The 26,181-nt window shown below is 41.8% G+C and overlaps 3 protein-coding genes across 6 annotated transcripts; 1 reads left to right on the forward strand and 2 right to left on the reverse strand.

Annotated features, from left to right (window-relative positions):
• Positions 1 to 262: 262 nt before the first annotated feature.
• LOC117537298 (protein Wiz-like) lies at positions 263 to 14,172 on the reverse strand. Of its 3 annotated transcripts, none has more exons than XM_034202480.1 (9): positions 14,046 to 14,172; positions 11,494 to 11,566; positions 8,055 to 8,468; positions 6,758 to 7,480; positions 5,851 to 6,201; positions 4,357 to 4,571; positions 3,878 to 4,049; positions 3,619 to 3,778; positions 263 to 1,135 (listed from the first exon to the last, which is right to left on the reverse strand). In XM_034202480.1, the coding sequence occupies exons 2-9, from the start codon at positions 11,504 to 11,506 to the stop codon at positions 979 to 981; spliced, it is 2,205 nt and encodes a 734-aa protein (XP_034058371.1). In that variant the 5' UTR covers positions 11,507 to 11,566; positions 14,046 to 14,172; the 3' UTR covers positions 263 to 978. The 3 variants fall into 3 exon arrangements, with proteins under 3 accessions (XP_034058371.1, XP_034058369.1, XP_034058370.1); XM_034202478.1 differs by having other exon boundaries at positions 12,975 to 14,144; XM_034202479.1 differs by having other exon boundaries at positions 5,851 to 6,189; positions 12,975 to 14,142.
• A 936-nt stretch (positions 14,173 to 15,108) lies between these two features.
• Positions 15,109 to 21,703, forward strand: prdx2 (peroxiredoxin 2). Its single transcript, XM_034202484.1, has 6 exons — positions 15,109 to 15,219; positions 16,109 to 16,226; positions 16,868 to 17,021; positions 17,433 to 17,555; positions 19,742 to 19,872; positions 21,315 to 21,703. The coding sequence occupies exons 2-6, from the start codon at positions 16,124 to 16,126 to the stop codon at positions 21,395 to 21,397; spliced, it is 594 nt and encodes a 197-aa protein (XP_034058375.1). The 5' UTR covers positions 15,109 to 15,219; positions 16,109 to 16,123; the 3' UTR covers positions 21,398 to 21,703.
• Positions 21,704 to 22,367: 664 nt separating this feature from the next.
• On the reverse strand, positions 22,368 to 24,691 carry junba (JunB proto-oncogene, AP-1 transcription factor subunit a). 2 transcript variants are annotated; one of them, XM_034202483.1, is made up of 2 exons: positions 24,243 to 24,691; positions 22,368 to 23,986 (listed from the first exon to the last, which is right to left on the reverse strand). In XM_034202483.1, the coding sequence occupies exon 2, from the start codon at positions 23,946 to 23,948 to the stop codon at positions 23,034 to 23,036; it is 915 nt and encodes a 304-aa protein (XP_034058374.1). In that variant the 5' UTR covers positions 23,949 to 23,986; positions 24,243 to 24,691; the 3' UTR covers positions 22,368 to 23,033. The 2 variants fall into 2 exon arrangements, with proteins under 2 accessions (XP_034058374.1, XP_034058372.1); XM_034202481.1 differs by having other exon boundaries at positions 22,368 to 24,691.
• Between the last annotated feature and the right edge of the window lie 1,490 nt (positions 24,692 to 26,181).

The raw sequence follows: 26,181 nt of genomic DNA on the forward strand, positions 1-26,181 counted from the left end.
ACTCAGACTTGGAGTCGAACACAGGTAATGATGACTCGGACACTCCTTGGGTGACTCAGACTTGGACTAGACTACGACTCTCCCTTGGTGACTCGAGAGTGACTTGGACTCGTGAATTGGATTCGTGACTTGACTACAACACTGATTGGCGTTATTGAGCATGACTCTGGCAGCTGGTAGATAACAGGATGTTTGTCACTGTACATTGTTGATTGATTTGTATTTGACTTGCATTTGTGAAAAACAAGAAAAACCCATACACTTTATGGTTAAATACAAACGCACAGTTTAATAACATAGTGTTAGAAAAAAGACAAGAAACGCATTCATTATTTGCATTTACATCTGAAGGAAATACTAGAAACACTGGGTCTCTATGGTCAAGACATTTGAGGCTTTCAGTACATTACATTTCTAATAACCTTCAATATGTTCTTTTCACAAGTTACATTTTTGGGCCTCACTTTCAGTGTTTGGTTGTTCATAAAATATCCATTTGCGAAAAAACAAATCTTCCGGATATTATTGTAAAAATAAATGTGTAAAACAAGACTCAATTGAAGAGCACACTAAGGAGATAATATTTATCACAGTGAAATCAGGATTATTCTCTCAGTGTGGGAAATGACAAGTATTGAATCACATTCAAACACATTAACAACATCTTTACCAATGGTATGAATTATCAGCAGGAGGAAGAAAAGACCGCACATCAATAGGGATTCACCGGCCTTGGATATTTTGTCTAAAAAACATACGATAATGTGATCCAGTGGATTTCACCTGAGTTGATTATGTTCTGCTGCTATCCTCATAAGGCTCATGCCTGCCCTCTCTAGGACAAAAAAAGGAAAATCTATTTTGCACTTTTTTAACTGACAATGTATTGCCTCAAGTAGACATAAAGACTTCCTGACTCTGCCGTGACGTTTAAAAATGTTCACCTAGTTTAATGTGAATTTCATAAAGACTTTGGGACTACACAGCGACTGGATGGACGAGAGCAGGAGCTGCCACAGGTGCAGCAGGTGGAGACGCTTTGCCTTTGTAGCCCAGGGACAGGATGTGTTTCTGCAGGTGTGTAATCCAGCGCTCCTGGACCGACAGAGGGCCATGAAACACTTCTTCACAGAACCTGAATAGCAGCACAGAGAGGGAGATATGAGCTTAATTGCATTTAATGAAGTGCAGCTTAGGCCAAGCAACATAAAAACAGTATATTCCTTGTCAATATCATTGCAAAAAGAAGCCCAAACTGTTTTGTTATTGGGTTTCCACTTCAGTTACTTTAATGTTTGTTTAAATAATCTTATTCCATTTAACAGTTTCATACTATTAAAGTGAATGAAATATTCAAACTTGGAATGGAAATTAAGGATTTGAATGAATTCCTCTTAAACGTTACACACATGTAAACGTAGACAGCACCACAGACATAGTGAAATGTAATCGCTGCATTTAATGCATACCATTATTATGAGCAGTGGGTGGCTATTATACAGCAACAGGTGAGCAGTGGGGGGGCTTGTGCATAGGAAGCAAATGGGACATCGCTAAGTACTGGTCTACTCTCTATACTTAGTTAGGCCCCATTTACAAGGGAACGCAAACGAAAATGAACCGAATTCGATATCAAAAAAGTCTTCCGTTCACACGCAATCGGCTCAATAAACGTGTCCGTTCACACGAGACCACTCGATCCGCTGGAGACGCTGTAGTACATATGTCGGGCCTGGAAGTACTTCCGCCACAAAATACACCAAAAGCAGCGAAGAAGACCCCCCGAGCATGGTTGCCCTTCTGTTTATTCTCCGCGGTGGATTTAGCAACATGTAGTTCATGTAGTTCTCCATGTCCACTTGTTGCTTGTTGCTACTGAGAGTAGCTACTGACCATGCTACAGCAGTGAGCAGCAGAGGTGGGGAGAGGCGGGGCTATGGCTTCATCGTTATCAGGAAAATTATCGTATAGGACGTACACACGGAGCCGTTTGCCCCCCCAGAGCGTTCCGTCCGCAGATCTACCCACCTTGGGACCCGTTATCGTTTGAGGGGTCCGTTTCCGCGTTTCCGTTACGACCTCTTGTGAACGAACGGGCTATACGAAAGAGAAAAGTAGCAGATACAACCCGAATCGTATCCATGTAATCCTTAGATCCTTAGATGTATCCTTATCCTTATGTATCCTTAGACTGTTCTGGGACTTGAAGCAGCAACCCCACGATTCCTGAGCCAAGTCCCTACAGACTGAGCTCCATTTATTGTTTTCATGGAAATATCCTAGATGTCTTGTGCATAATTACATAATTCTTTCTCCAAAGTTCATATTTCGGGAAAATACACAAATAGAGATATTTGGTATCTTTAGACATTTTGGGATCTCCACAAGAATTTAGAACAAAGCTCTGTGGGTTTGAGCAATATTGGCCTGTTTGGCATGAGTTTGTATACTCCAAGCAGGCTTACTCATTTAATGTCACTCCGATCTCTATCTCAACTCATTTCCCATCACCTCTTTGCCTAATATTGCCATACATGCTCAAAAATACACATGTCCTTAACAGGGTTTCCGTTAGCCAGTAATTACCGGTTTTTAGCTGGTAACATTTATTAAAAACCGGTAAATTCAAAACCTGCCGGTCAAAATGTCTGGTAATAATTAGGGAGGCTCCGATAGATCGGCCACCGGTCATTATCGGCCGATATTCACTCTTAATAGTTTGATCGGTGCTCTATATAAAGAACGATCAGGAGAGCTGGATCTGATCGATATGGACATAAACGCGAGTGAAGTATAACCGGACACGCGAGAGAGAGATCAGATCAGCTGCTGAGTCAGACCGACACGCAGCTCTGCATAATCACTTGAAGCCCCGCCCTCTGTTTAGCGAGCTGCAGGAGAAACTGACGGGCTGTCAGGAGAGAGAGGGAGGGAGAGGGGAAAAGAGAGCATCCGTTTCTCCCGTGTTATTATTCAAAGTTAATGTAAACTTTTGAATAATGTACGTTATCTAGGCTACTACAAGTAGTTTGTTTGAATGTAATAATTATGTTGTTTGTTGTTGGTGGAATCATTTATTGAAAAATGGATCTGAATTGTTCGATCTGTTACGATTATAGACTGAAGCAATATAAAAATGAGCCCCGTGAACTGAGTTTTAAACTGAAGCATATCTGCTCATAGTCCGGTAATTACCTGCTAACGGAAACTCTGCTACACAACTCTTACTATTATTATTGAAATATGACCGGTAAATTTCAAATTTGTCCGGTAAAATAAATTCTGCCCGGACATTTGACCGGCGAGAAAAAATCCTAGCGGAAACCCTGGTCCTTAAGTACTTAACAATACAATTTGCTGAAAATGATTCACAGTAGGTTCAGTCTAATTTCAATATTAATAAACTGTTTGGTTTCCAGCTTGATTTGATTTATTTTATAAACCCTATTTTCTATTTCTATAACCCCTATTATTCACTGAATAAAACAAAGGAAGGTAGAATGGGATTCTATTCTAGAACAGAATATGGAAATTTGAATAAATGTAAGCTGACCAAAAAAAGATAGATACAAAATAATAAGGACTGTGATTATCTATATGTTGTTCTTTCCGACTGACCTGCACTTGAGCGAGTAGACTTTCCCCACCAGTTTGACCAGTGGTATTAGTGGAGGTTTTGGCAGCATAGCAGGGATGCTGCCTGACCGTGGTGGCTGCTGGGAATTGGTGTCCCGATTTTCTCCTCCTGCAGGCACAACACGTCTTGGTGGATGGACCCCTGGAACCACACAGGAAGGTATTAGAGAAACATGCCAAATGTTGATGTTTCCTTTATTCAATTACAGTATTTCTGTATCCGGCTGTTTTGATTTCTCACCCCTTGGGAAGCGCTGGCCAGGTTCGCTGCGATGGGCCGCAGGAGTTTGTGCGTGGCTGTGTGAGTGTCTCGATAATCCCGCGTTCTCTCTGCCCCCTGAAGGCCTCAGGCTGCTGCCGGGCACAGAGTCAGAGTCTGTGGACAGAGAGGGCGAAGCAGCACCCTTCTGGGACTAAGAGTAACAAGTAGATCAAGTAAATAAGAATTCAAATTGCTAAAAACATTGGCTGCTTTCCTAAATACTCTCTTCAAACGCCAGAGCCGGATATTATTATTTCATAAAACTTAAAAAATATAGCTTACATTAGCTTACGTTTTTAACTCCTAACTCTAGCTTTAGCTTCTTTAAAAAACATATTTTCTGAGGCATATTAAAGGCTTTCACCTCACATCATAATCATCTGTTTCATGTATTATTATGGGGATGTATCCTGTAAAAGGAATGAATGAATGAATTCATATTTTTGAGCACAGCCTACCTTCTTGATGAAAAAGTCTCCTGAACGATAGCGGCTGGTTAGAGCTGCGACCTTGGCCGGCTCCCTCCGGATCAACTCACTGAGGAGATCGATGGGCGAGCTCGCTCCGTCCGTCTTCCACTCCATGATCCCCAGCTGTCGGAGGTGGGCCCGCGAGTGACTGGCCAGGGCCTTTCGGTTCTCAAAGCGAAAGCCACAAAGCTCACAGGATGCGTCTAAAACAAAGAACAGATACTCTGAAATAAAAACTAGAATCTAAACTACTGATGACAGATTCTATGTATCATCACCGGTCCAGTGAGTTTGAGAAATAGTCTTATGACTAACATTTTTGGTTTAATCCTATCTATGTATTAAACCTGCTAAATCTACAGTGATTTCCTCTCATCCAACCAGACCTTTTTGTTCAAACCTGCCTTGAAATGTAGTTGGATGTTACTGCGTGCAGTGCAGTAAGTGGTTAAAGGGACAGCAGCGCAATGCCAACAATGCTGAGAGTGTATCAAGGCAGCATTGCATTGTGTCATGAAAATAATACATGGAAAAGAGGCTTATCTTAAGGCTAAAATGCTGAGTTTTAAAGGATAAGGCTGGTGTGATGTTATACTTTACTTATATGGAAAGAAAAAACTAACATATTTTGGTCTGACTCTCAATACTCTAAATTCTCTATCATGGCTGTTGCACTCAAACACATCAGTTCCAAATTCAGATGTGAATCTGGCCACCTCAGTGTTAACAAACAAGAGTAACTATTGTATTTGTTAAGGACCATTTTCAGCTGCGGATCAACACACATTTGGTGCAACAATTACTTCATAGGCGGCGCACACAGACTTTTTTGTGCACCAGCGAATCCTAAAATTAAAGCAGAGTCAACCCCTGGTTAAATGTTTGTTGAAAAGACTTCGACATATTGTCCTCATTGATTGTAATGTAATGTTCAAACTCTGTTTACCAATATCTTGTCTTAAATGGGGCCTAGTATGTTTATTTATTTTATGCCTCTACTGTGACATGTTTACATTATTTTTCTCATAATGCCTGTGCTGCAGCACCTCTTTTCACCCTCTGTCTGAAACCAGAGCCCAGTCTGCTCTGATTGTTTAGCTGGCCGGCCCTACTGTGATTGGTCAACGTACGCATGTGTTAAAGCTCTAGCCAATAGAAGCGCGAGTGTGTGGGAGAGAAACTTTGGGATTTGAGTCTTTGCAGACCATTTAGAAAAAACGATATAACACACTACAGGAAAGGGAAAATCCCCCAAAAGCAGGATAGGGCCTCTTTAATAAATAAAGTGTTATCGTATTCAATCTTATTTAAGTGAATATTTATGGCCCTAGGACAGTTTGTTTAGGATTCACACAGTGTCGTTGTTCATCTTAGTTAAGAGGCATGTAGTACAACAGTGAGGCTCACCATATTAAAACAACATGGCTGTTACAGTGACATATTAAGCCTAACAAGTGCTATGAAAGAGAGTTAAGGTCTAACCGTTGAGTGAGGCCCAGCTCCTGCCCGACGAGGATTTCTCTCTCATGGAGTAATCCACAGGTGAGGAGGAGGTGTGGGCTGCTTCCCCTGACTGGAGGCTGTCCAGGGACCGTCTGGAGCCCTGGGCGGTCCATGAGGGTTTGCCCGAGGAGGCGGCAGTCACTTTCTTTCCTTCACCACGCATCATGATCTCTTGGAGGAGATCGATGGGAGAAGATTTGATGGACCAGGAGAATCCGAGCTGGCGCAGATGGGCGCGGCAGTGGCAGGACAGAGCTTTGCGGGTTTCAAACAGCTGGCCACAGTAATCACAGAGGACTGTGGGCGGAGATTCCACACCTGTGGAGGAGACTGACGTTAAATAAAAGAGGATGAATCTACACTGCATGCACAAACAAACAAAATGATAAGTTATCACCAGTTATGTTTATAATGTATCAACTGTTTAAAGACATTTCTAATGCAAAAATAAGGCTTTCAGCCTCTTGAATATGAATATTTTCTAATGTTGTCAGTTTTTTGTCATATATTAGTGAGTGAGTATATTTAGCTTTTGCACAGACAAAACAAGACATTTGAAGACATCACCTTGGACTTTAAGGTACTGGGATGGACATGTTTTGCTATTTATGTCTTACTGTGTGCAATGTAGGTATATGTATATAGGTATATACATATTTGTATATATATTTGTAATTTGAATTCGAGATTGTGGGATACGGTATTTCGATCTCTCTGTCTGTACACACAAACGGAAAGATTGACAATAAAGTTGAATTAAAATAAGCAGATAAATCAAAGTTATTGTAGATTGCAGCCCTACCTGAGAGTATGAATCAAAAACAAAATTCGGGAATGTAAAGACATGTTAAGTTGCCAACATTTAATTGAGATCAGTGGCCCTTACCTGTGATAAGAGTCTTTGGCACAGCAGGTGTCTTCTGCGTGAAATACTCGCTGTTAGTGCTGGATCTCTGCGCTTCAACAGACAATTCAACCTCCACGGGCTCCGGCTTGGGCTTCCTATGAAGGGGGTCCACCGCTAGCCGAAAGCCTTTCTTAGCCTTTGGGGCCATAGGAGTCCGAGGGAACTTCGCAGGGCTTGGGGAGAGGGATGTGGAGGGGAGGGACGCTGCAGACAAGCTGGTTGAACTGTTCCTTTGGAATTTGGCTTCTAGCATGCCGCTGCTGACCAGCTCCTGGATGGTGTCAATCGCAGAGCTTTTCCCCTGCAGGTCAACCACTCCCATCTGACGCAGGTGAGCGCGTGCGTGGATTCCCAGGCCTTTACGATTCTCAAACTCCTCCCCACACAGAATACAGGTAAAGTTCTCTGACGGTTTTAGCCGTTTGCTGGATGGAGGTGATTGAATCGAGGGCCGTTTGGAGGAGGTGGATGTAGAGGGGCTGTTTGAGGTGAGCTCCCCCGGTTTCCCCTCGCTGCTGATGGGCTTGAAGTCCTCCTCCTCCATAATCTGGTAAAGCAGATCAATTGGGCTTCCCTTGATGTCGCTCTCAGGGATTCCAATCTGGCGCAGATGGGTCCGAGCGTGACCCGACAAGCTTTTGCGTGTCCCGTACCAGCAGCCACAGAGTTGGCACACGTGGACCTCATTTTTGGTGTCTGAAGCTGCAACAACAATAAAAATGATAAGGGAAAGGAGCCCAGTCTCGAGACAAATATGTTGACGTTTTTCTCAATCGTTTTGACCGATTCTCTTAATTGTAAATTCACCTGTCCCAACTGTTTCATGGGACTTCAAACGTTTCTGGTTGCCTCGCCAATGTTTTTTGAAAGTGTTTTTGGTTAGACGCCTGAAATAAGATCTGTGGTCAATACAAGCTAAAGAGATTTTCACGTTTACTTTTACGACGTAAAATATGCCCATTTGTCAATGTCTTATTTTTTGCAATATTCTGAAATCACTCAGAGGGAGCCCTTGCAATGCTAACTTCCATCGGACAACAAAAACGTCATTACTGGATTTATTAGGAACTGGGAAAGGTCGATACCCTCCAATAACGTAGTACACACAGAAACTATTTGCATGGTTATGTATACAGTTAATATATTTCTCCAAGGTGCTATGTGATCATTAATGTAAACACGAAAAGGAAAATGTGTCAAAAATGACATCTCTTAGCAATAATAAAAACACTTAAAGAAAATTGAAAATTGAAAAAAATTCAGAACTCAGCCGTACCTAAGCTGATGGGAGCGTCCGTTGCCAGCGGTGCCCACTTTGGCTTGGTTGGGTTTTGTTGCCCTGACGATGAACTGCTGCCTTCTCCTGCTCTGTGGTCCATTTTTTGAGTCATGATTCTGCTCCCTGATTTGGAGGAGTCACTGCTGTCCTCTGGTGCGGAAGGTGTCCCGGTCTCATGCTTGTTTTTTTTTTGGGGTGGGGTCGCCCTGGTTTCAGAGGAGTCTGCTTTAAAATCCGGAAGAGAGCCTCCTCTCTCCTGCATGAGCTGGTAGAGGAGTTCGATGGGAGCGCCGCTGCTTTCAGACAGCGTCACACCGAGCTGCCGTAGGTGGAGGCGGGCGTGGCTGGAGAGCCCTTTACGAGTCTCAAAGTAAGTTCCACAGACCTCACACACGACTGACAGCTGGGTCACTGTGGGGAAGTTCAGATGGGAGTTTGTCATTACAAATTAAATGGAAGCACTTAAGTCAGTAACCCAGAAAATAAAAGTGTGATGTTTGTTAGGTTGTGGAAGAGAGTAGGGCTCCGGAGGAGCCCTGCATGGTGCACTGACTCTCGGTAAATGAGTGTTTAAAAAAAACATTAAAAAACTCCATAAACATAGCCCTACAAAGACCTTATAAAATCCCTTTTGAAAGCATTATAAAAGCTCTGTGAGAACAAGACCGTTTTAAAAGTACAGGACGGGGCTGGACCACGGAACGGCGGCAGAGTATGTTAAAAAGCAGATCTCCCCAACCCAGGGTCTCTGGAGGGGGGCGTGAATGTGTTTGTGTGTGTGTGTGTGTGTGTGTGGATGTGTGCAGGTGTACTGTGTGTAGGTGTGTGTGTGCGTGTATGGAGCTCGTCCCAATGGAATGGTTAATTTAAAATGATTCTAGTTCTGTTAGTTAAAACCATGCATAAAATACATTTAAAAGTGAAAGTGCAAGTATTAAACCACAAGTGCAATAATAAAATAAGTAGAATTAAAACAATCTCCTGAATAATTTTAATTAATTAATTGATTATTAATCATTTTAAAAGTAAAAGGAGTGTTATAATTAAACTAATAATGATAAGAGTGATAATAAGTAAAAGAGGGAAGGGGGGCACACCGGGTTAGTAAAATCGTATACAAATGAACTAGATGTCACTGGAAAATAAAAACCACTAAGATCAAGGTCGTTTAAAAGATTCCTCATAGGACAGGTGTTTAGTTTTCTCTGTTTATTTAAAAAGGTGGCAGGTCGGTGAAGAGTTTCTCTCTGCGGGTGATTTTTCTGGCCTCCAGGTAATAAAATTAATTAAAATATAAATATAAATAAATAAATAAAAGGATCGCTCCTCATGTGGCTTTGATTACAATTGGTAAAAACATGCACATATATACATTAAAAGGGATAAAACATGTAATAAGTGATAAAAACATAAATATGAACACCATTAAGATAGTGCTAAAAACATGCGTTAAAAATGGAGCACACCAGTAAAAAAAAGTCCAGATGAGGAGGATCACTAAAATTAATTGGTTTGGAATGAATATAAAAATCTCTATAAATAATTAATAAATATAAGTGCTTTGATAAAAGACGTGGAGGGTGGATTCAAACAGGCTGACGCACCCGCAGAGAAGGAGATTAAAATCACCGATCTGCAGGGGAGAGAAACTGGCGGGAGAGGAGATCATACAGGTTGTTAAGGTTATTAAAACATGTTTGAGTGGTGGGAGGCGGACCCATCAGTTGTACTTTTCGTTTAATCCGCCCGGGTCAATGGTGCCCAGGCGATAGATCCACCTCCGCTCCGCCGCTCGCCTCTGACCCGTGCTCCAGCCGCTGCTGCTCTCCAGGCCCATAGACTGCACATTCTGGAGGCCATGGAGTTTAAAATGGTTGTATAAAAGGCTTGTGCCGTCCTCTGATTCTGTATCGGTGTTGTTTTATTCTGAGGCTGATCTCATTGCGCGTTTCCCCCACATAGAGTCTGTGGCAGGCCTTGCACCTAATTGCATAAATAGCATTTTTTGTGTTAAATAGTGCTTTTGTTGAGGTTTGTGTGGACCAGAAGGTCCTGGAGATTCTTATTCCTCCGGTAAGCGGAGATCAGCCGGCACGGCCGCAGCGCGTCACAGTCCCCCCTAGCCCCCTCAAAATTGGCCTTCAGTTTGCCCAAGAGGTTGCTTAGGCTCCCTGAATAGGTTGTGATGAGGGGGACGAGGGTAGGGCCGGACGGCCGGGCGGAGATTACTTTGTACCTGTCTATGAAGGTGCGGCTGACCTCTGCCTTATTGCTTCTAAGGAAGCGCCTCGAATAGCCCCTAGGTCTCAGCGCACTAAAGATAATTCTGGTAGCCTCCTCCACATCCTCCGCGAGGGTGCATATCCTGTGGAAACGGATCAGCTGGGATTGAATCAGACCTCTGTACGTGTGCCCAGGGTGATAGCTGGTTTTATGGAGGAGTGCGTGGCGATCTGTATCTTTGAAGAAGACCCTGGTTGTGAGTGTCTTGCTAAGGTCGCTGGAGCTGCGGAATAAGACCCCAGTGTCGAGGAACTCTACGGTATGTGTATTTAACTGAAGTTATTGTTTTATTTTAGGGTGATGTGTGTTGAGGATGTCTAAGAATGTGAGGAAGTCCTGTTTAGTGTGGTGCCAGAGGCCGAAGATGTCATCCAAATACCGGAAGTACAGAAGGGGTTTGAGGGGGAGTTTAGTGAAGGCCTTTTCCTCCCAATGGGCCAGGTAAATGTCTGCGTAGGCTGGAGCATATTTCTGGCCCATCGCACAACCACACAGCTGGAGGTAGTGGTTATTGTTAAAAATGAAGTCATTTCGGGTGAGGTGGAGGAACTGAATGATTTGACTGTCGGGTCTGGATGGATCTGGGTTTTTATTGAAGGAGTGCTGGATGGCGGCGAGGCCAAGTGGGGTTTCAATATTTGTGTACAGTGAAACTATATCTATTGAAAAAACGAGGGTATTGCTGGGTACTGTGAGGTTTTTTATTTTGTTAACAAAGTCACAAGTATCTCGAAGGTAACTGGGATGGAGTTTGGAAAGGGGATTAATAAAATGATCTATATATTCTGTTATGTTGTAGGATTCTGAACCACAGTCGCTGATGATGGGGCGGACGACCGGAACCACAGGATTAGGGTTGTGGATAGGGTTGTAATGAGCCAATTCAGATATTGCCTTGACCTGAAAACCTTTCATTAACCTTTATGAAATTGAATACAATTGTCAATGTTTGCTTGCATTGTTTAATTTGGTTTTTAGGACATGAGTTCTGTTTAAAAAAATATAATGATCAAGATTAAAATGTAAATGATATTACAATCAAAGTCTAATAATAATGATGACCACTGAAATATATGTACAAGCACCTGCAGTGACAATGAAGCATGACAAATTATGTAGTTATTAGTAGTTAATTTATAACAACGTCTCCTACCTGGTGAATCCATGGCAGCTGATAATGTTATGGGTCTCTCTTCAAGGATGTGAACGTTGACTCTCTGTGGATGCTGTGAACATAAATGAAAGAGGATTATCTAACTGCACTTTCATTTACATTCAATTTAAATGAATTGCATTTCAGAATAATACAATAAAAAAAGCGATTGTGAAAACCCTTTGCATTTAGTATGTCATGTTTGATTTGTCTTTGTGCTGATTAAGCACTCTGCCAGGATTTAATAGGTAAGTTTAGTTTAGTCCATATGAATAATGTGCAGTGCAATGCAGAGACCTATATGCTAGCTTGTGTTGTTGATGGCAAACATCATGTTTAATAGTTTAGTCTGGTCTAGTGCGCTGTATTCAAGGCAAGCACATTTTTAAAGGGCCTCTCAGAAAGTTTGTTAATTGGAAATGGCTTCTCCCGTAAAGAGAGGTTTAAGGTTATGCGTAAGATATGCCCAGAATTTAGGTTTAAATTTAAAAAAATGGATCAACTGTATGTAAAGAGGTTACATTGTTGACATCATATCAATGTATTGTTTCGCAGAGATATCCACTGAAAGACTAAGCGACTAGCACCGGCCTGCCCTGTATTCCAACTTAACAATGCAAAAACCACACCATGGTCATAGTTTTATATTATTCAATGATATGAGAATATTGATGAGCAAATGATAAACCCCTCCAATATTGTGAATCATATCGCCATAGTTATCAGTCACATGTAGTTATTTTTCCAAATCAAGCAACCCTAGTTGCGTCCAGTCAGTCCTTATTCCAACATTAATGATGGAGAAGTAGATCTCCCCCGAGGGCCTGTCAATCACGTTGAAGGTACGGGGTCCTTCCTACCACCAGGAAGCCAATTCGTCAAAAGGAGAGAAGGCGGCAGCTCTAGGAGACGGACCTAAAGTTAGCAGTTAGCTTGACTTCGGGCAACGCAAACCAAACAGAAATCCTTAAGGTACAGGGAGGACGAAATAAAATCATAAATGGAGAACAATCTCAACAACTTGAGATTCAATCCAATGAAAAAAAGTACACTGAGCAAAACAAAAAGCAGGCTATGCGAAAAGCAGTGTTATTATTAAGATTGGCTTCGGAGTTTGAGCAGTTTGGAAACATTTAGCATATTCTTCGCTTCTTCTACTTCGCTTTTTCAAGTGATGACGGTTAATTTGAATTGTATTGATCCAACAGTAGAGGTACAATGCTGCCCCCTATATCTTTGGAACATGTGGCCAGAAATTATACTTTGGACCTTTAAGTTAATGGCGAAGATGTGCGATGAACATTGATAGGCTGAAAAGAATAGCTATTGAAATTGAAATGTTACAACATTAACAGATGAGAGCGTTAATAGGGGGGGGGGGGGTGAAGTGAATTGAGATTTGGGTGTAATGTAATAATGGATAATAGAGGTTCCTATCGTGCCATGGCAAGAAAGCTGGTTATTGAACTTGTTGGCAGTACCTCTCTCTGCTCAACCAGGCGGGCGAATCGTTGCGATTGTTCCTGACGGCTCGCAGCTACTTCATTGCTAGCAGGTTGGGTTGGATGGTCTGCACCCCCAAACACAGAGGGAGCAGCCTCGGACTTCAGTTTATTGGTCCGGCGAACCACCTTTACACCCAACTGAAAGGCCTTCTCCTTCACATAGTCCTCATCTACAAAGTGCTCGCTACAAACCCTAGCTCCAGGACGAACTGGAGTACTCTCTCGCTTCAGTGCAACTACCCAACGACGAAGAACCTCTTCACGCTTAAATGGTATAGCATGAAAGTGGACAATTTTTCCTTCGGTTTTGACTCTATAAAAATTATTGTTGCATCCAGGGGCAATACAAAAGTGACCCCCCTTGCATCGCTTTATAGTTTTGGGTTCCTTCTTTTCCATTTAGTAAAGTGGTTGTCAGTGCTGCTGTCACTTGTTATAAATGTGGACTAGATTTAAGAGTAACAGCTGATGATAAAACAGTAGACAACCAACATCATGACGTCACAGGTTGACAACCATCTCAACATGAAGCTACAATTGTTAAAAAGGTGAAATTAGATTATCTGATATGTTAACCCAGTTTAAATGACTGTTAAATATATACTGTTTTTTTAAGACAGAATGCAGCCTATCAATTATGCTAACTTCATCTACTGTTTCTTTGTTTACTAACGTGACACGGTTAAAACCTCGCGATAACTTTGTGTTGCCCGTTAATAAATATATGTACAGCTGTGTATTGCGACTTGTAACGTTATTCCCTGTTAGAGAAAAGTCCCTATTTCGTATTGCATTTTTAACATCTCTCAGGCCGACACTTAATAGACCAACTATAGCATTGTGTCTTAAGCATCATGTAGTTAGAGCTAACTTAGGACGGTGCTGTAACATCCATTGTTTTGCTCTGGAAGCATGCTAACATTAGCTGCATGCTATCTCAAAAATAAATGTCACTTTAGCGGAACAACGGTTAGCAACACATCCTACACGCTAGACTTGAAACCAAACTACAGTTTTTTTTTCAATTATAGATCAAAGTAAATTTACCAAAACGCTTGATCAGACTGCCTCAGTAACGTTACATCAGTTTTTTTCCAGACACTGACAAGCTTAGCGGAAGTATTGGTCTCCTCCACACATTACCGGTGCTGTATGTTTTCAAAATAAAAGCTCAAAAGTTGCTTCAGGTTACCAAATGTAGCCTACTCCGCCAGGTGGTTTAATTATCGAACTGAAATGTAAGGAGAGTGACAATATCACAAGCCTGTGTTGACCTCAGAGCCAAGCCATGCTTGAAGACAATACAGATTGAACTGTACTGAAATGATTACTGGCAACTAATAAGGCTTTATATTTTTTCAATCTAAAAAAAATACACATTTATAGCTTTGGCTTTGCAGCTAGGTGTTTTTATTTACTTGATCGAGAGGAGTGCATGTATGGCTGTGTATGTTAATATGCTAAAGAGACATTATAAAATAAGTTCAATACAATACATCAAGGTCAAGCTGGTTCAAGATCATATATCTGTCTACTTCAAAGACACATGAAACAGCACAAATGAAAAACAAAATTGCACAAGAACACACTTTCTCCTGTCTCATACTTACACACAATCACTCACACACATACAAGGTTTAATGAGGTATATTTTTGCACGAGTGTGTGTATGAGTTTGTGAGTGATAGAGGGAGAGAAAGAGAGAGAGTGAAAGAGAGTTGAGAAAAGGTGTAACTTTCTGTAAACTAAATGTATATTACACACACATTTATCAGCTGACACCACTGTTTTATATCCATACCAACACACCTCCATTATATTAGTTGCATATGAATGGCCAATTGGGGTAGTACATTTTAGTGTGTTAGTAAGGATCTAAGAACTTATTTGCTCTCTGGTGCTGCTTAGTTACTTTTACTGCTTTTAAGTGTATGCAGTTCAATACACAAAGTTATATCTTTCTTATATTAATATAGTTTAATTAATTAATTAAAGTTAATGTACCCAATTGCAGTCTAATAAAATGTATTTCTCTCCCTTGCCCACTAAGTGACACACTCTGATCTCGACCTTTACTTTGAAATAAGTTATTTTAACTTCCGGAGTCCACAGCTGGACCCGCCTATTTCTTGCACTGCGCCGTCCCTCCTTTGAGAGCTCTCGTCCTGCCAGCACCAGACGTCCGTTCAGCCGACTTCTCTTCTGCTTTACGTACAGACAGGTGAGTCAGATATATTATGTGTGTCTCTTGGTCTTTCCTGTCAGAGGTTCACATTTTGTCTGCAAAGGTGCACAAGACCAGCAACTGTCTGCCATTGAACAAAGAGACAACAAAGTAACCAGCTTACGTCATGAAGCTAACGTTAAGCTAGCCGTGCAATGCGGCTTCCCTCCTTCTCAAGTACTTGGGCCTGTTTCTGTCTCTTTCTTTGTCCGTGTGCTGCGGCTAGCTTGCAGGAGAGACTGGTGAAAACCTCATCGCTTTGTTCCACATTAGTTGCTACTTGCTAACACCGCAATTGTGTTAAATTGTAAAACTTTGACCTCCTGCGTTGAACTTTGAACATGCATGTGTGCTACTCGCGATACATATCTATACAGTGAAGACGACAAAGGATAGTTTGCTTTTTATCCGATGTTGTATTGTGACATGGACAGTCAAATTAGGCCTGTTTGATACCATACAGTCATTTAAAAAGTAAACACCTCATGGGGCTGTTCAGGCTCAGTACTGTGTGAAATGTGTAGATAGTCAATCCTACACTTTAATTGCAAGGTTTCTTTTTTTTAAAGCGTTTGAATCCCAATACTACTCTCCCATTGGTTTTTGCGTGTCATTGTTACGTAAGCTTCCTAATGGACTATTGTTCGCCACGGGTTGAACTGTTGCATGACTTGCATGTGACTTACCGTGGGTTTCTTACTGAACCAGCGTATGATCTTGTGCACCAATTATCAAGGAACTGCAAACCATGTCTGCCTGGTTAAAGCTCAGGGAGTCATTAGTTTAAGTGTTATGTTTGTTCTCCTGCTCCAGCCAGTTTAACTTGATCTACAACGGCCCATGAACATCAGGAATGTTCTGGTAATAAGTGCCATTTCTCCCGCAGCCATCTTCCACCACCATGTCGGCTGGAAATGCTCATATTGGCAAGCCTGCCCCGGCCTTCAAAGCCACAGCTGTAGTGGATGGACAGTTCAAGGACATCCAGCTGTCAGACTACAAAGGTAACTTTTGTTATTTGACATTGAGCACATCACTAGTAGATGATCAGGTATTTGCAATTTTTTTTTACTAATTCTGAGTGTTATAAAGTACTAAATCTTATGAGAGTGTACTGTAGAAAATGCAAGTAAAAGTCCTGCACTTTTTTTTACATAATTTACGGTACAACAGTTTAAGCATCAACATATTCTTAATTTACCAAATGGCAACATTTAAAAAACAAAACAATTCAACACTGAACATCTTCGTTATTGTTTATTATTTTACTGAATTATATCTAGTGATCAATTAATGTGTTCAGTTTAAATATGCAACTAATCGTACTTCCTGTTATCATTATCCTTTATAGAATATTATAATTCATTAGTTGATCTACATAAAAAAGTACAATATTTGCTTCCAAAGGGTTATGAAGTTGAAGTATTAAATTAAAGTCCTTGAGTAAGTGAACTTAGTTACTTTCTACTGCTCCTAACTTTGACCGTGTCGCTTTATCTGATTATTGTTTATACAGTATATGTGAGTCCACTCTTTCTTGACCCTAGTTTAAAGTATTGTTCATCGTAATTTTTTTTTTAAGTCATCTTAATATGAGATGATCAGTGTTAACACTTGTCTCATCTTTTCCTCCCGTGCTCTGCAGGGAAGTATGTGATCTTCTTCTTCTACCCTCTGGATTTCACATTTGTGTGTCCCACTGAGATCATCGCCTTCAGCGACAGGGCAGAGGAGTTCCGCAAACTCGGCTGCGAGGTTATCGGCTGCTCCGTAGACTCTCACTTCAGTCACTTGGCCTGGTGAGAATTCGACCTAACTGAAAGTATATTGTGGCTTTAAAGCTCAACAGTAATCCACGTGATTGTATGCAGTGAAAATAACAGTTACGAAATATCATCCATGCAGTCAACACGGGGTAAGCAGAGCTGCTGTTTGCAGGTTGACTGTTATATACTTAATACAAAAAATGTCAAATTACTACATGACTAAGAAAAGGAGGTCCCTAATTTGCTAAATCTTATAAGTCTGTAATAGCTGTTTTTGGCAGTCCTGTAGCAACACCCTCCCCAGTTTATCTCCTGTCACTGGGCTTCTCTGCACGGTGTTGATAAGTTCCGAGTTAACGGTCTCTGCCCTGGGTCTACATTTGGTGTTCGATTTTTGAAATGTTTGTGGCCCATATTTGGGTTCTTTATATTTTTTCCCTACAGGATCAACACACCAAGGAAGCAGGGAGGTCTGGGTAACATGAAAATCCCCCTCGTGGCAGACCTCAACAAGACCATCTCCAAAGACTATGGTGTGCTGAAGCAGGACGATGGCATTGCATACAGGTCAGGAGAAGGGCTTAAATCGTTAAAACAAAAGGCCAGGGGACATTGTGCGCGGGGGCTTAGTCTAATAAAGTGGTGCAGGAGTGAGTCCTTAAGCCTGGAATGAGTTGACATTTTACCACTTCTGGTTCCCTTATCTCGAAGTCAACTATTGTTTTTTTGTGTTATAGGTTAGATGCCTGAATTTAGGACCTTGGTTAACAAAAGCTGAAAGGATTTTCACATTTCCCAATATGACATAAAATATGTTAATAATCACCCCACTGTCAATGTCCAAAGCTTCTATGTGTCATAAAAACAGCAGTTGCTAACAAGCGACTAGATAAGACGACCAAACGTCATCATGCTGAACATTAGCCGTCTTTAGCTTAGCATTGGTAATGCCCAGCCTTGCAAGCGAGATGTAGTTTGATTATAGCATAACATTAGATTTTTACTTCTACAGATTTACACTTAAAAATTATAAAAGTTATGTAAATATGTGCAAATGATCCTGCTGAACACAGCACATGTGTTTTATAAATGTTTGTTTACCACAGATCTTATTTTAACTTCCGGGTCTGCTTACCAAGATTTGTCCATCATTGCACCACTATTATAATTCTGCTGTATAATGGCTCATATAAGCAGGGCTGCACATAACTGGTGCGCATGCGCACCTCCGCCAAAAAAAGAGCACCGGGTCATTTGAAACAAAGCGCATTTGCGTACCAACATTGAGAGAGAGAAGAGAAAATAGAGGAGAGATGAGAAAGAAAGATATTTGCGAGTTGCATATGAACCATGATATGAACTCAGGGCCGGCCCGTAGCACTGGCTAGATGTTCGCCTAGGGCGCCAGATCTGTGGAGGTGCTGCGCTGGCAGTTCTGGGAGGGAAAAAAACATTTTGACCGTTGGGGCTCATCCTAATTTTCGGCCTTGATGTAACAATATTCACAATTAAGTAATTGTAACACCCTTTTCACCCCGGTTCCACCTTTCATTTGCCCTGTACGATGGGCGCTGTAAGTGATGAAAATGGGGGATGTTGGCTTATCTGGCGCCCGCAGCTCACAGACAAAATGCGAGTGAGCGAGGGAGAGAGGGAGGGTGGTACCAGCGCTGTTGTTATTAGCATCTGGTGCTAGCTGCTCTAACGGAGATAAGAAGAAGATGTTTCTACAATAATGTGGAGGGAGAGTCCTCTCCAGTCAGACTGAGGCTGATAACTACAGCTCAGTGAGGTAAAGGACTCTTAGTCTAAATTCAAACGGTTTGGTCACCATTTATGTAAACACATATTTCCAAGGCACTCCTTTGTAATTATTGGGATAAACAGGTTTTAATTCATTCCAATGTATACTATAAGACCGTAACCAAAAATATCCTTTAAAACTGGAGAGATAAAAAAAAAATGCATAAATAAATAAATGTTAAGGTAAAATAAGATATGAATGAACAACACAAATAAAATAAGTTACATTAATTTGTTATTGGCTATGGTAGGCTATTGGTTATGTTCACATACTTATTTGATTACATCCACTTGTCTAAGATGACAACAGAGACTGTCGACCCAAAACCAGCTGCTGACTTGTGGATGCAAGCAGCTAATCGCAGACTCAACCAGAGAGGAAGAAGTAGGCCTACATCATCAGCTACCATGTCTGACAGAGAGGAAGACAGTGAGGAGAACAGTCAGGAGGGTAGTGATGACAGCTTGTAGGATTACTGGTCGTGCTAATGTTGTCTTGTGTTCACCTCTGCATGTGTGTTCTGTGTTCACCTCTGCATGTGGGTTCAGTGCCGTGTGTCTGGCAAATAAAGTCAAGACCCCTCAAAAGTTACGGTTTATTTCATTTTAAGGATGAGCACCAAGCAACATCTCCAGGTGCTCCTTTGAGAACCAGGGCAAAAAAGTTATGTGCACCCCTGCTTATAAGGACTTAAAGGGATGGTTTGCATTATTGGAAATGTATATCCATAGTCTGTGACGGTTGCTAGCCCCCAGTTTGGAGGAAACGGACAGGAGAACTAACACGGATGTAAAACAATGTACTGAATTCGACAGGTACAGCAGCAACATTTATTTTAGCCCCTACAAAAAAAGCATTTCTGCTAAAGTTTGGGCAGCTCGGGTCACAAGTTACCAAAGAACAGGAATATCTGCTGTGCTATACTTTAACCTCCCCTTACGCTTCTCAGGGGTCTGTTTGTGATCGACGACAAGGGCATCCTGAGGCAGATCACCATCAATGACCTGCCCGTGGGCCGCTCTGTGGACGAGACTCTGCGCCTGGTCCAGGCCTTCCAGCACACTGACAAACATGGAGAGGGTGAGAGCAGTCCCTGTGTAGTGTGTATACCCCTGTTTGATGTTATGGCATCAGTTAATGGTATTCTTTCACTCTAATATTGCATACAAATATGCAGTCGTGTTTGTTCCTCTTTTTTTTTAAACCACAAACTGTACCTTACTTTATGAATAGGCTTGTAGGCTAACCATCAGCTCATTTATTTTATTTTGAATCTAATAGAAATGTGTTTTTCACTAAATGTAAACATTTATTCCACTGTGGGGGAAAATTGGCTTTGTTACAGTTATGCTACAATAATGCTGCTCCCATTATTATAAGTTAATAATATAAAAGGTATATAAATCTAAGAACATATTTTTTACAAATATCTGCAATTGGCTAAAATATTAACCACCGATGAAAATGCGAGGGGAAACCGAAATTATATTTCTGTAAATAATAATGCTGAAAATAGGATCTAAAAGGAAGGAATAGCATAAATATGAAAACGAGTTAATATGTACTAGTGTTGCACGGTGTACCGATACTTGAAAGGTACCGCGATACCCTGTCGTTAAAAACGTTACGTTACGTTTCATTAGTATCGCTCAAGTGCCTCCCCTCTCTCGTGCACGCGCTAGCTGCCAGAGCATGTGAGAAAACGAGAAGCATGGCTGGGAGTGGGAGTGCAACTGCCGCTGCGTCTCGGCTTGTTGACAAAAGACGCCAGAAGCTAAATTTGGAAGTATTTGAGCGATATCTCTGACAGTGAGGGCAAGCCTACGGACACCACGAGGCCCGTCTGTGAGACATGTTTTAGATCCCTGCAAACCAAGGGAGCCAACACATCAGACTTGGCTTTGCACCTCGCCAACCGGCATCTAGAGCTGTTTAAAGAATTTAAAGACAGACAGGTTAGCGAATGTGATAGATAACATAATTACATCATGCTCAGCCCATGCCCTCAAATCTAAGTTATCTATCTAATCTAATTTATTTTGTGACAAATGAACGTTTTTGTAGTTTGCCGAGGCAATTAATGGCAATGATAACTGTCTAATATGGCTTATCTTTTTAGCTAACTTACCAATGTGGTTATGGTTCTGGTGTGAAATAAAGCACAATAATTACATTTAAGACTGTTTCCCTTTAAAAAAAAATTAAGAACAGAATCGGAATCGCAATTCTTGACTTGGTATCGAAACCAAAATGTTGGTATCATGACAACACTAATATGTACTATAAAATGCAGTATCAATGCATGAGTAAGAGATACTTTGTATGGCACATCTCACAGCTAGCATGTAACAAGTTAGATTTTCTTTTAAGATGGGTAAACTGTAATCAGACAGGACTTAGTTTGCCTTGCATTATTAGCCTAACCTCTGGGGTAATCACACATGTTGTTTGTCCAATACAAAGTTCAATGTCCATTTCTTACGCCTTGTGCTAAACTTTGTCCCTTCTCCCTCCCCCCGCAGTGTGCCCCGCTGGCTGGACACCCGGTAGCGACACCATCATCCCTGACGTGGAGAAAAGCAAAACCTACTTCTCCAAGCAGTAAACGGGACGGTCTCCTCGCAGACTTCCTATCAAAGCACTTGCCTTCAGATGAGAGGTGTCCCTGTGAAGCAGTATTTCATGGCGTCCAAACTTATGTATTCAACAAAACGAGATTTCAAAACGTGTTGGATAAATCTTTTGTTTGCAAATCTTTATCTTTGTACGTCCAGTGTACAATAGGTGGGGATGACCTCATAGTCTCAAGCACTGAAAATATAGTTCCTTTTTCAGAAAAAAATAATTTTTTTTTTTGCTGGAGTTTAATAAATTGCTACCATCTTTATTAAAACTAGTGGGAAAACTATGACTTGTGTTTTTTGTCATTTTGTGAATGTAATTCCAATTGTGACCGCTGGGTAGTGCCAGACTTCTACCTGAATCTCTTCTTTGGTGCCTACTTGTTTGGTGACTTTACAACTTGGAAGACAAATGCCAACAGACATTTCTGTGATTAACTTGTGATCAGTACTGTGCTCGGTGCGTGACTGAGGATCTGAGTACGTCACAAGCTGTGAAGTCTTGGTAAATGTTGGAGTTATTGTGTTTGACTCAGACACCACCGCATTGACAAATGGCTCGGGTGCATTGGGAAAGATTGGATTTGGGGCCTGCCTCACTTTTGAGGAAAAAATGAATCTGTCATAGTATGATACAATTTATTTCTAATTCAGGGAGGAGTTATATGGGATTGAGTGAAGCTGTATCTAGATAAATTCCTTTTTTTTTTCCCATCTTATTTTAAACATTGGTTAGTTTTTGTGGATGCTTCATTTAAATTCACCCAAGTTTTTTTTAAAAACATTTTTATTTAAACCTAGCTGTTAACCACCACCAGACAGAAAGTCTACTCTGCTGTTTAACTTATTTTTCAACCATTTTCCTTGAGCTAGTGTTCTCAGGGCTTGTTTTGGGAAATTGAAAGCAGAATGGGGAAACTCCCTTCACTTTAATAAACCACCCATTGACAAACCTTCATTTAAACCCACACACTCACACGCACACACTGCGGTGTGAAGGGGAGAGCGCAGCTTTACTGACGGGCAGTGTAGGAGGGAGTTCCCGGAAACCTTCTCGGTCTGTGACGTTTGTCAGCAAAATTGACCATATATGGACTGACGTATGTACGTCAATGGGAAAACAATCCTACGCAGGGACGTTTCCAACGTCAAGCAGCTGCTGCTCTGAACTCAACTGCTGCCCAGAAAAAGACCATTGATAACAGTGAGGTCATGTTAACGAGAATTAACACTTCAAGAGATTACGGTTTTAAATAACCCCAATAAGAAACCACACCACATACATCTTAGTTTCATAATTTCATTTACTTAAATATATACTGTACAAGTAAAAAAAAAAAACACAGGCTCAACCTGAGGAACACAAATAAGTTACATAAGAATGTATCACAGATCGCAATTAAAGTAAAATGTAAACCGGCAAAGCCAAGACGACATCTTTAAAATAAAAAAAGTATTCAAAAATGCCCCCAAGTGTTTTAGTCTTTAGATTTGTGCTGCTTCTCCATCAGCCATATGAACCATCATGGTCCAGTTCTTTCGTACAGAAAAGGTTGACATTGTCCATTGTCAGTGCAGTTTGTGTCCAGTGTTTTTTTTTGTTTAAAGTGCATTGTTTCTTCAATAAGACTTCACTTTGGGCGCCAACATGAGCTGGCAGCCACTGCTCACATGTGTCATGACTTTCTGTTTGAGTTGGGCCACCTGGTCCCTCAGTACTGACGCCGTGCTTGACAGTCCGGCGTTGTCAGTTTTCAGCACCTTCACCTTGTCCTCTAGGCGGGAGATGCGCTCCAGTTTGCGCCTCCGACACTTTGACGCTGCCAGCCGGTTCCTCAGCCGCTTGCGCTCCGTTTTCATGCGGTCCTGGTTCTCCATATCGATGGGAGACATTGGTGGAGAGCAATCGCTGCTCAGCATGTCAGGCACCGTCTGAGGCTCTTCTTTCAAGCCGCTGTACCGCTGCGAGTGGATGCCCGCGCCAGCCAGAGAGTGCTGGAAATGGTGCGATGCGTGCGCCATGGCCTGGGGATGCTGGTGGTGGTACTGGTGGTGCGGCGGCAGGTAGCTGATGGTGGTGGAGGGATAGCTGCCTCCAGATGACAGACTGGGGTTCGTGGTGCAGCTGCTCAGGGTGGTGTACTCGAGCCCGTCCTGCTGCATGGATGAGCCGAACACCGAGGCTGGAGCCGAGCACACCACGCCGCCGGGGACGCCACAGGAGACGCCGCTGATTGAAACGTTTGGAGGAGCCATGTGGTTCATTTTGTGCAGGTCGTCCAAGGCTTTAACAAAACCTTCAGCGAAGCCTTCCTGCTCCTCTGTGATGCTGCGGTTGTAGAGGAACTGGGTAGGTGTCGGTGTGGTGGTGATCACCCCGTTGCTGTTTTGGATGATCAGGCGCTCCAGCTCCGGAGAGGCGAGCTTCAGCGAGCCCACGTCCGCTGACCCGGCCGAATAGAAATCACCGTCGTTGCGCAGGTGCTGCGACTTGAAGTTTGAGTTCCGATATGAATCGGAGAAGTTCAAGTTCATATTCTGCTTTAGCAGCTTGTAGTCTGGCAGGGCTGCGCCTGGATGGCCATAAGCAGAGAGAAACGAGTCGTCATAAAAAGGCTGTTCCATTATTGTGGACATATTTCAAAATCACACAGTCAAATACAAGAGTTCGCTGCAAAGCTGCTTGCTTGGACACCGAGGCTTTTAGTGTCCCAATTGATTCCAGCACAAAGTCCCGCTGTGTTATTATACTGAAGACCAAAGCTATCAAAAACAGAGCAAAACTTCCAAAATAGTGGAACTGTACTGTACCAAGTCGTCGTTTTGTACCTTAGGTTGAATTCAAAGCGGAGTCCAGTGACTAATTCAGATGTTTTGATTCCACTCGTGTGTAGGAGAGTCCATTTGCTCTGAAACTGAGCTCCACTTGTGTTTCCTCTGTAATGACAGGCGCCCGTTGCGCTCCACTCTACTTATATCATCCAGCGAAGCCACACAGTGTAGGGCTGAACATGCGCTCCGCTCAGCTCTCTGATTGGCTGTTTCGTCTGTGACCCCGCCTCCGGGATGTCAGGCACACTTGATGACGTTGTTGCCAGGAACAAGGACTGTAAACAAGACGAGTGCTGTTTGGCGTGAGGGAAACTCAACCCAGGAAACATATACAGTTGATTCAAGTGCTCATCTACACTCATTACCATATGTTAACAAGTCAGTCGGAATGTGTCTCAAAGCTCAAAACAATCCAAAAACACAAAGCGTTGTTTTCGGGAATACCTAAAACACTTCAACAACCCTTATAGCTTTTTTATTCCTCACAACAATCCCAAGGTAAGGATAGGCTATATAGTCTGGTGCTGAGTCATGCGATCCAACCTGAGATCGGACAGTCCATATTTGGGTATCCTGGCGCACCAGTTCCTCCCCACAGGAGCGGGAAGCCAATCCCATCCTGGCGCGCTTCCAGCTCTCCGGTATGAGGGAGGCGGAGGAGGCGCACTGCTGCTCCTCCGCCCTGCAGGCAGGGAGAGGATGGTAGGTGGCTAAACTCTTGGGCGTGATGTCTTTAAAAAAAAGGCATGAAGCATAATGGGTGTCTGGCAAAGATAGACGTATGCTCGGGGTATCAGACAGAACTGTATTCATGTGATTAAATCTATGGTAATAGATGGATTATTTTACATACCAGGCCAGTGCTGGAAGAAGTATGATATTTTTCTCAAGAAGAGCCACACATGTAAAAAATCCTTTGCCACAAGTCATACGTTAAAACTAACTAATGCAAACGAATAAAAGCATTATTATTATATAAGTATTCATTATGCAGAACTGAGGGCCCAAGGACAATGGCGGTCAAGGTGGGATTGAACTCAGCTCTAAATAGTATATAGCCTACATATAATATAATATTACTGAATTGTGTTAAGTGATGCAATAATAAATATTGAAGCTGGTACTAATTTGATTTGCGTCACACCACTGGGTATCTTATCATATAATTGTATTTATTAATTGAGTTATCATTTGTAGAAAGGATCTGAATCAGCAAAGTTATAATATATAGTGGTACCATATTTACATTCAATATGTGGTGGAGTAGAAGTTTAAAGTAGCAGAGTGGTGAAGTACTCAATTACAGTACCTCACAATTGTGCTCAAGTTCAGTACTTAAATACTCTTACATTCTACTATTGTACTATCTACAACTAAGGGCAATAAAGTCGACACAAATAAACTGTACATTTTATTATTGTACATTACAATGCTGTATTATTAAAAAAACAAAAGGTAGTAGTAGTAGCTAATGTCCTATTAGACTTCACTATATGTTTTTCTTCCCTTCTGTTTTATTGTCTTGTTTTTATTTGGCGGACTGAACTGAATGGTTGCGCTAGAATTTAATAACAATTGATGGAGCCTTCAAGGTATGCAAGAGTACATGTCCCCCTGGACTGAACACCTGTTTGATAGAAAGACGTCTTTGTGTTCTCAATATGGTAATGACCTCTGAATCACTTCCCAGAGGGCCATGCGCCTACGCACGTTCGCATCGTCTAGTTTGAGTTTCCAGCCTGCTGCTTGCACCTATCCTCAGGTCTCATGTGTTTGCGTTTTTTATCTTTATTTTAGCACCTTATCCATCTTACGTAAATCTAGTACTTAAGTTATTATGTTCTCACTAGTCCTAAGACAAACAGATGTAACATTAAACATACTGGTACAACTTAAGCAATCCCAGACGTTTGCACATAATAGGAGTATCATACTA

This window comes from Gymnodraco acuticeps, unplaced genomic scaffold, assembly GCF_902827175.1.
Source record: "Gymnodraco acuticeps unplaced genomic scaffold, fGymAcu1.1, whole genome shotgun sequence".
In the NCBI taxonomy this organism is placed as follows: Eukaryota; Metazoa; Chordata; class Actinopteri; order Perciformes; family Bathydraconidae; genus Gymnodraco; species Gymnodraco acuticeps.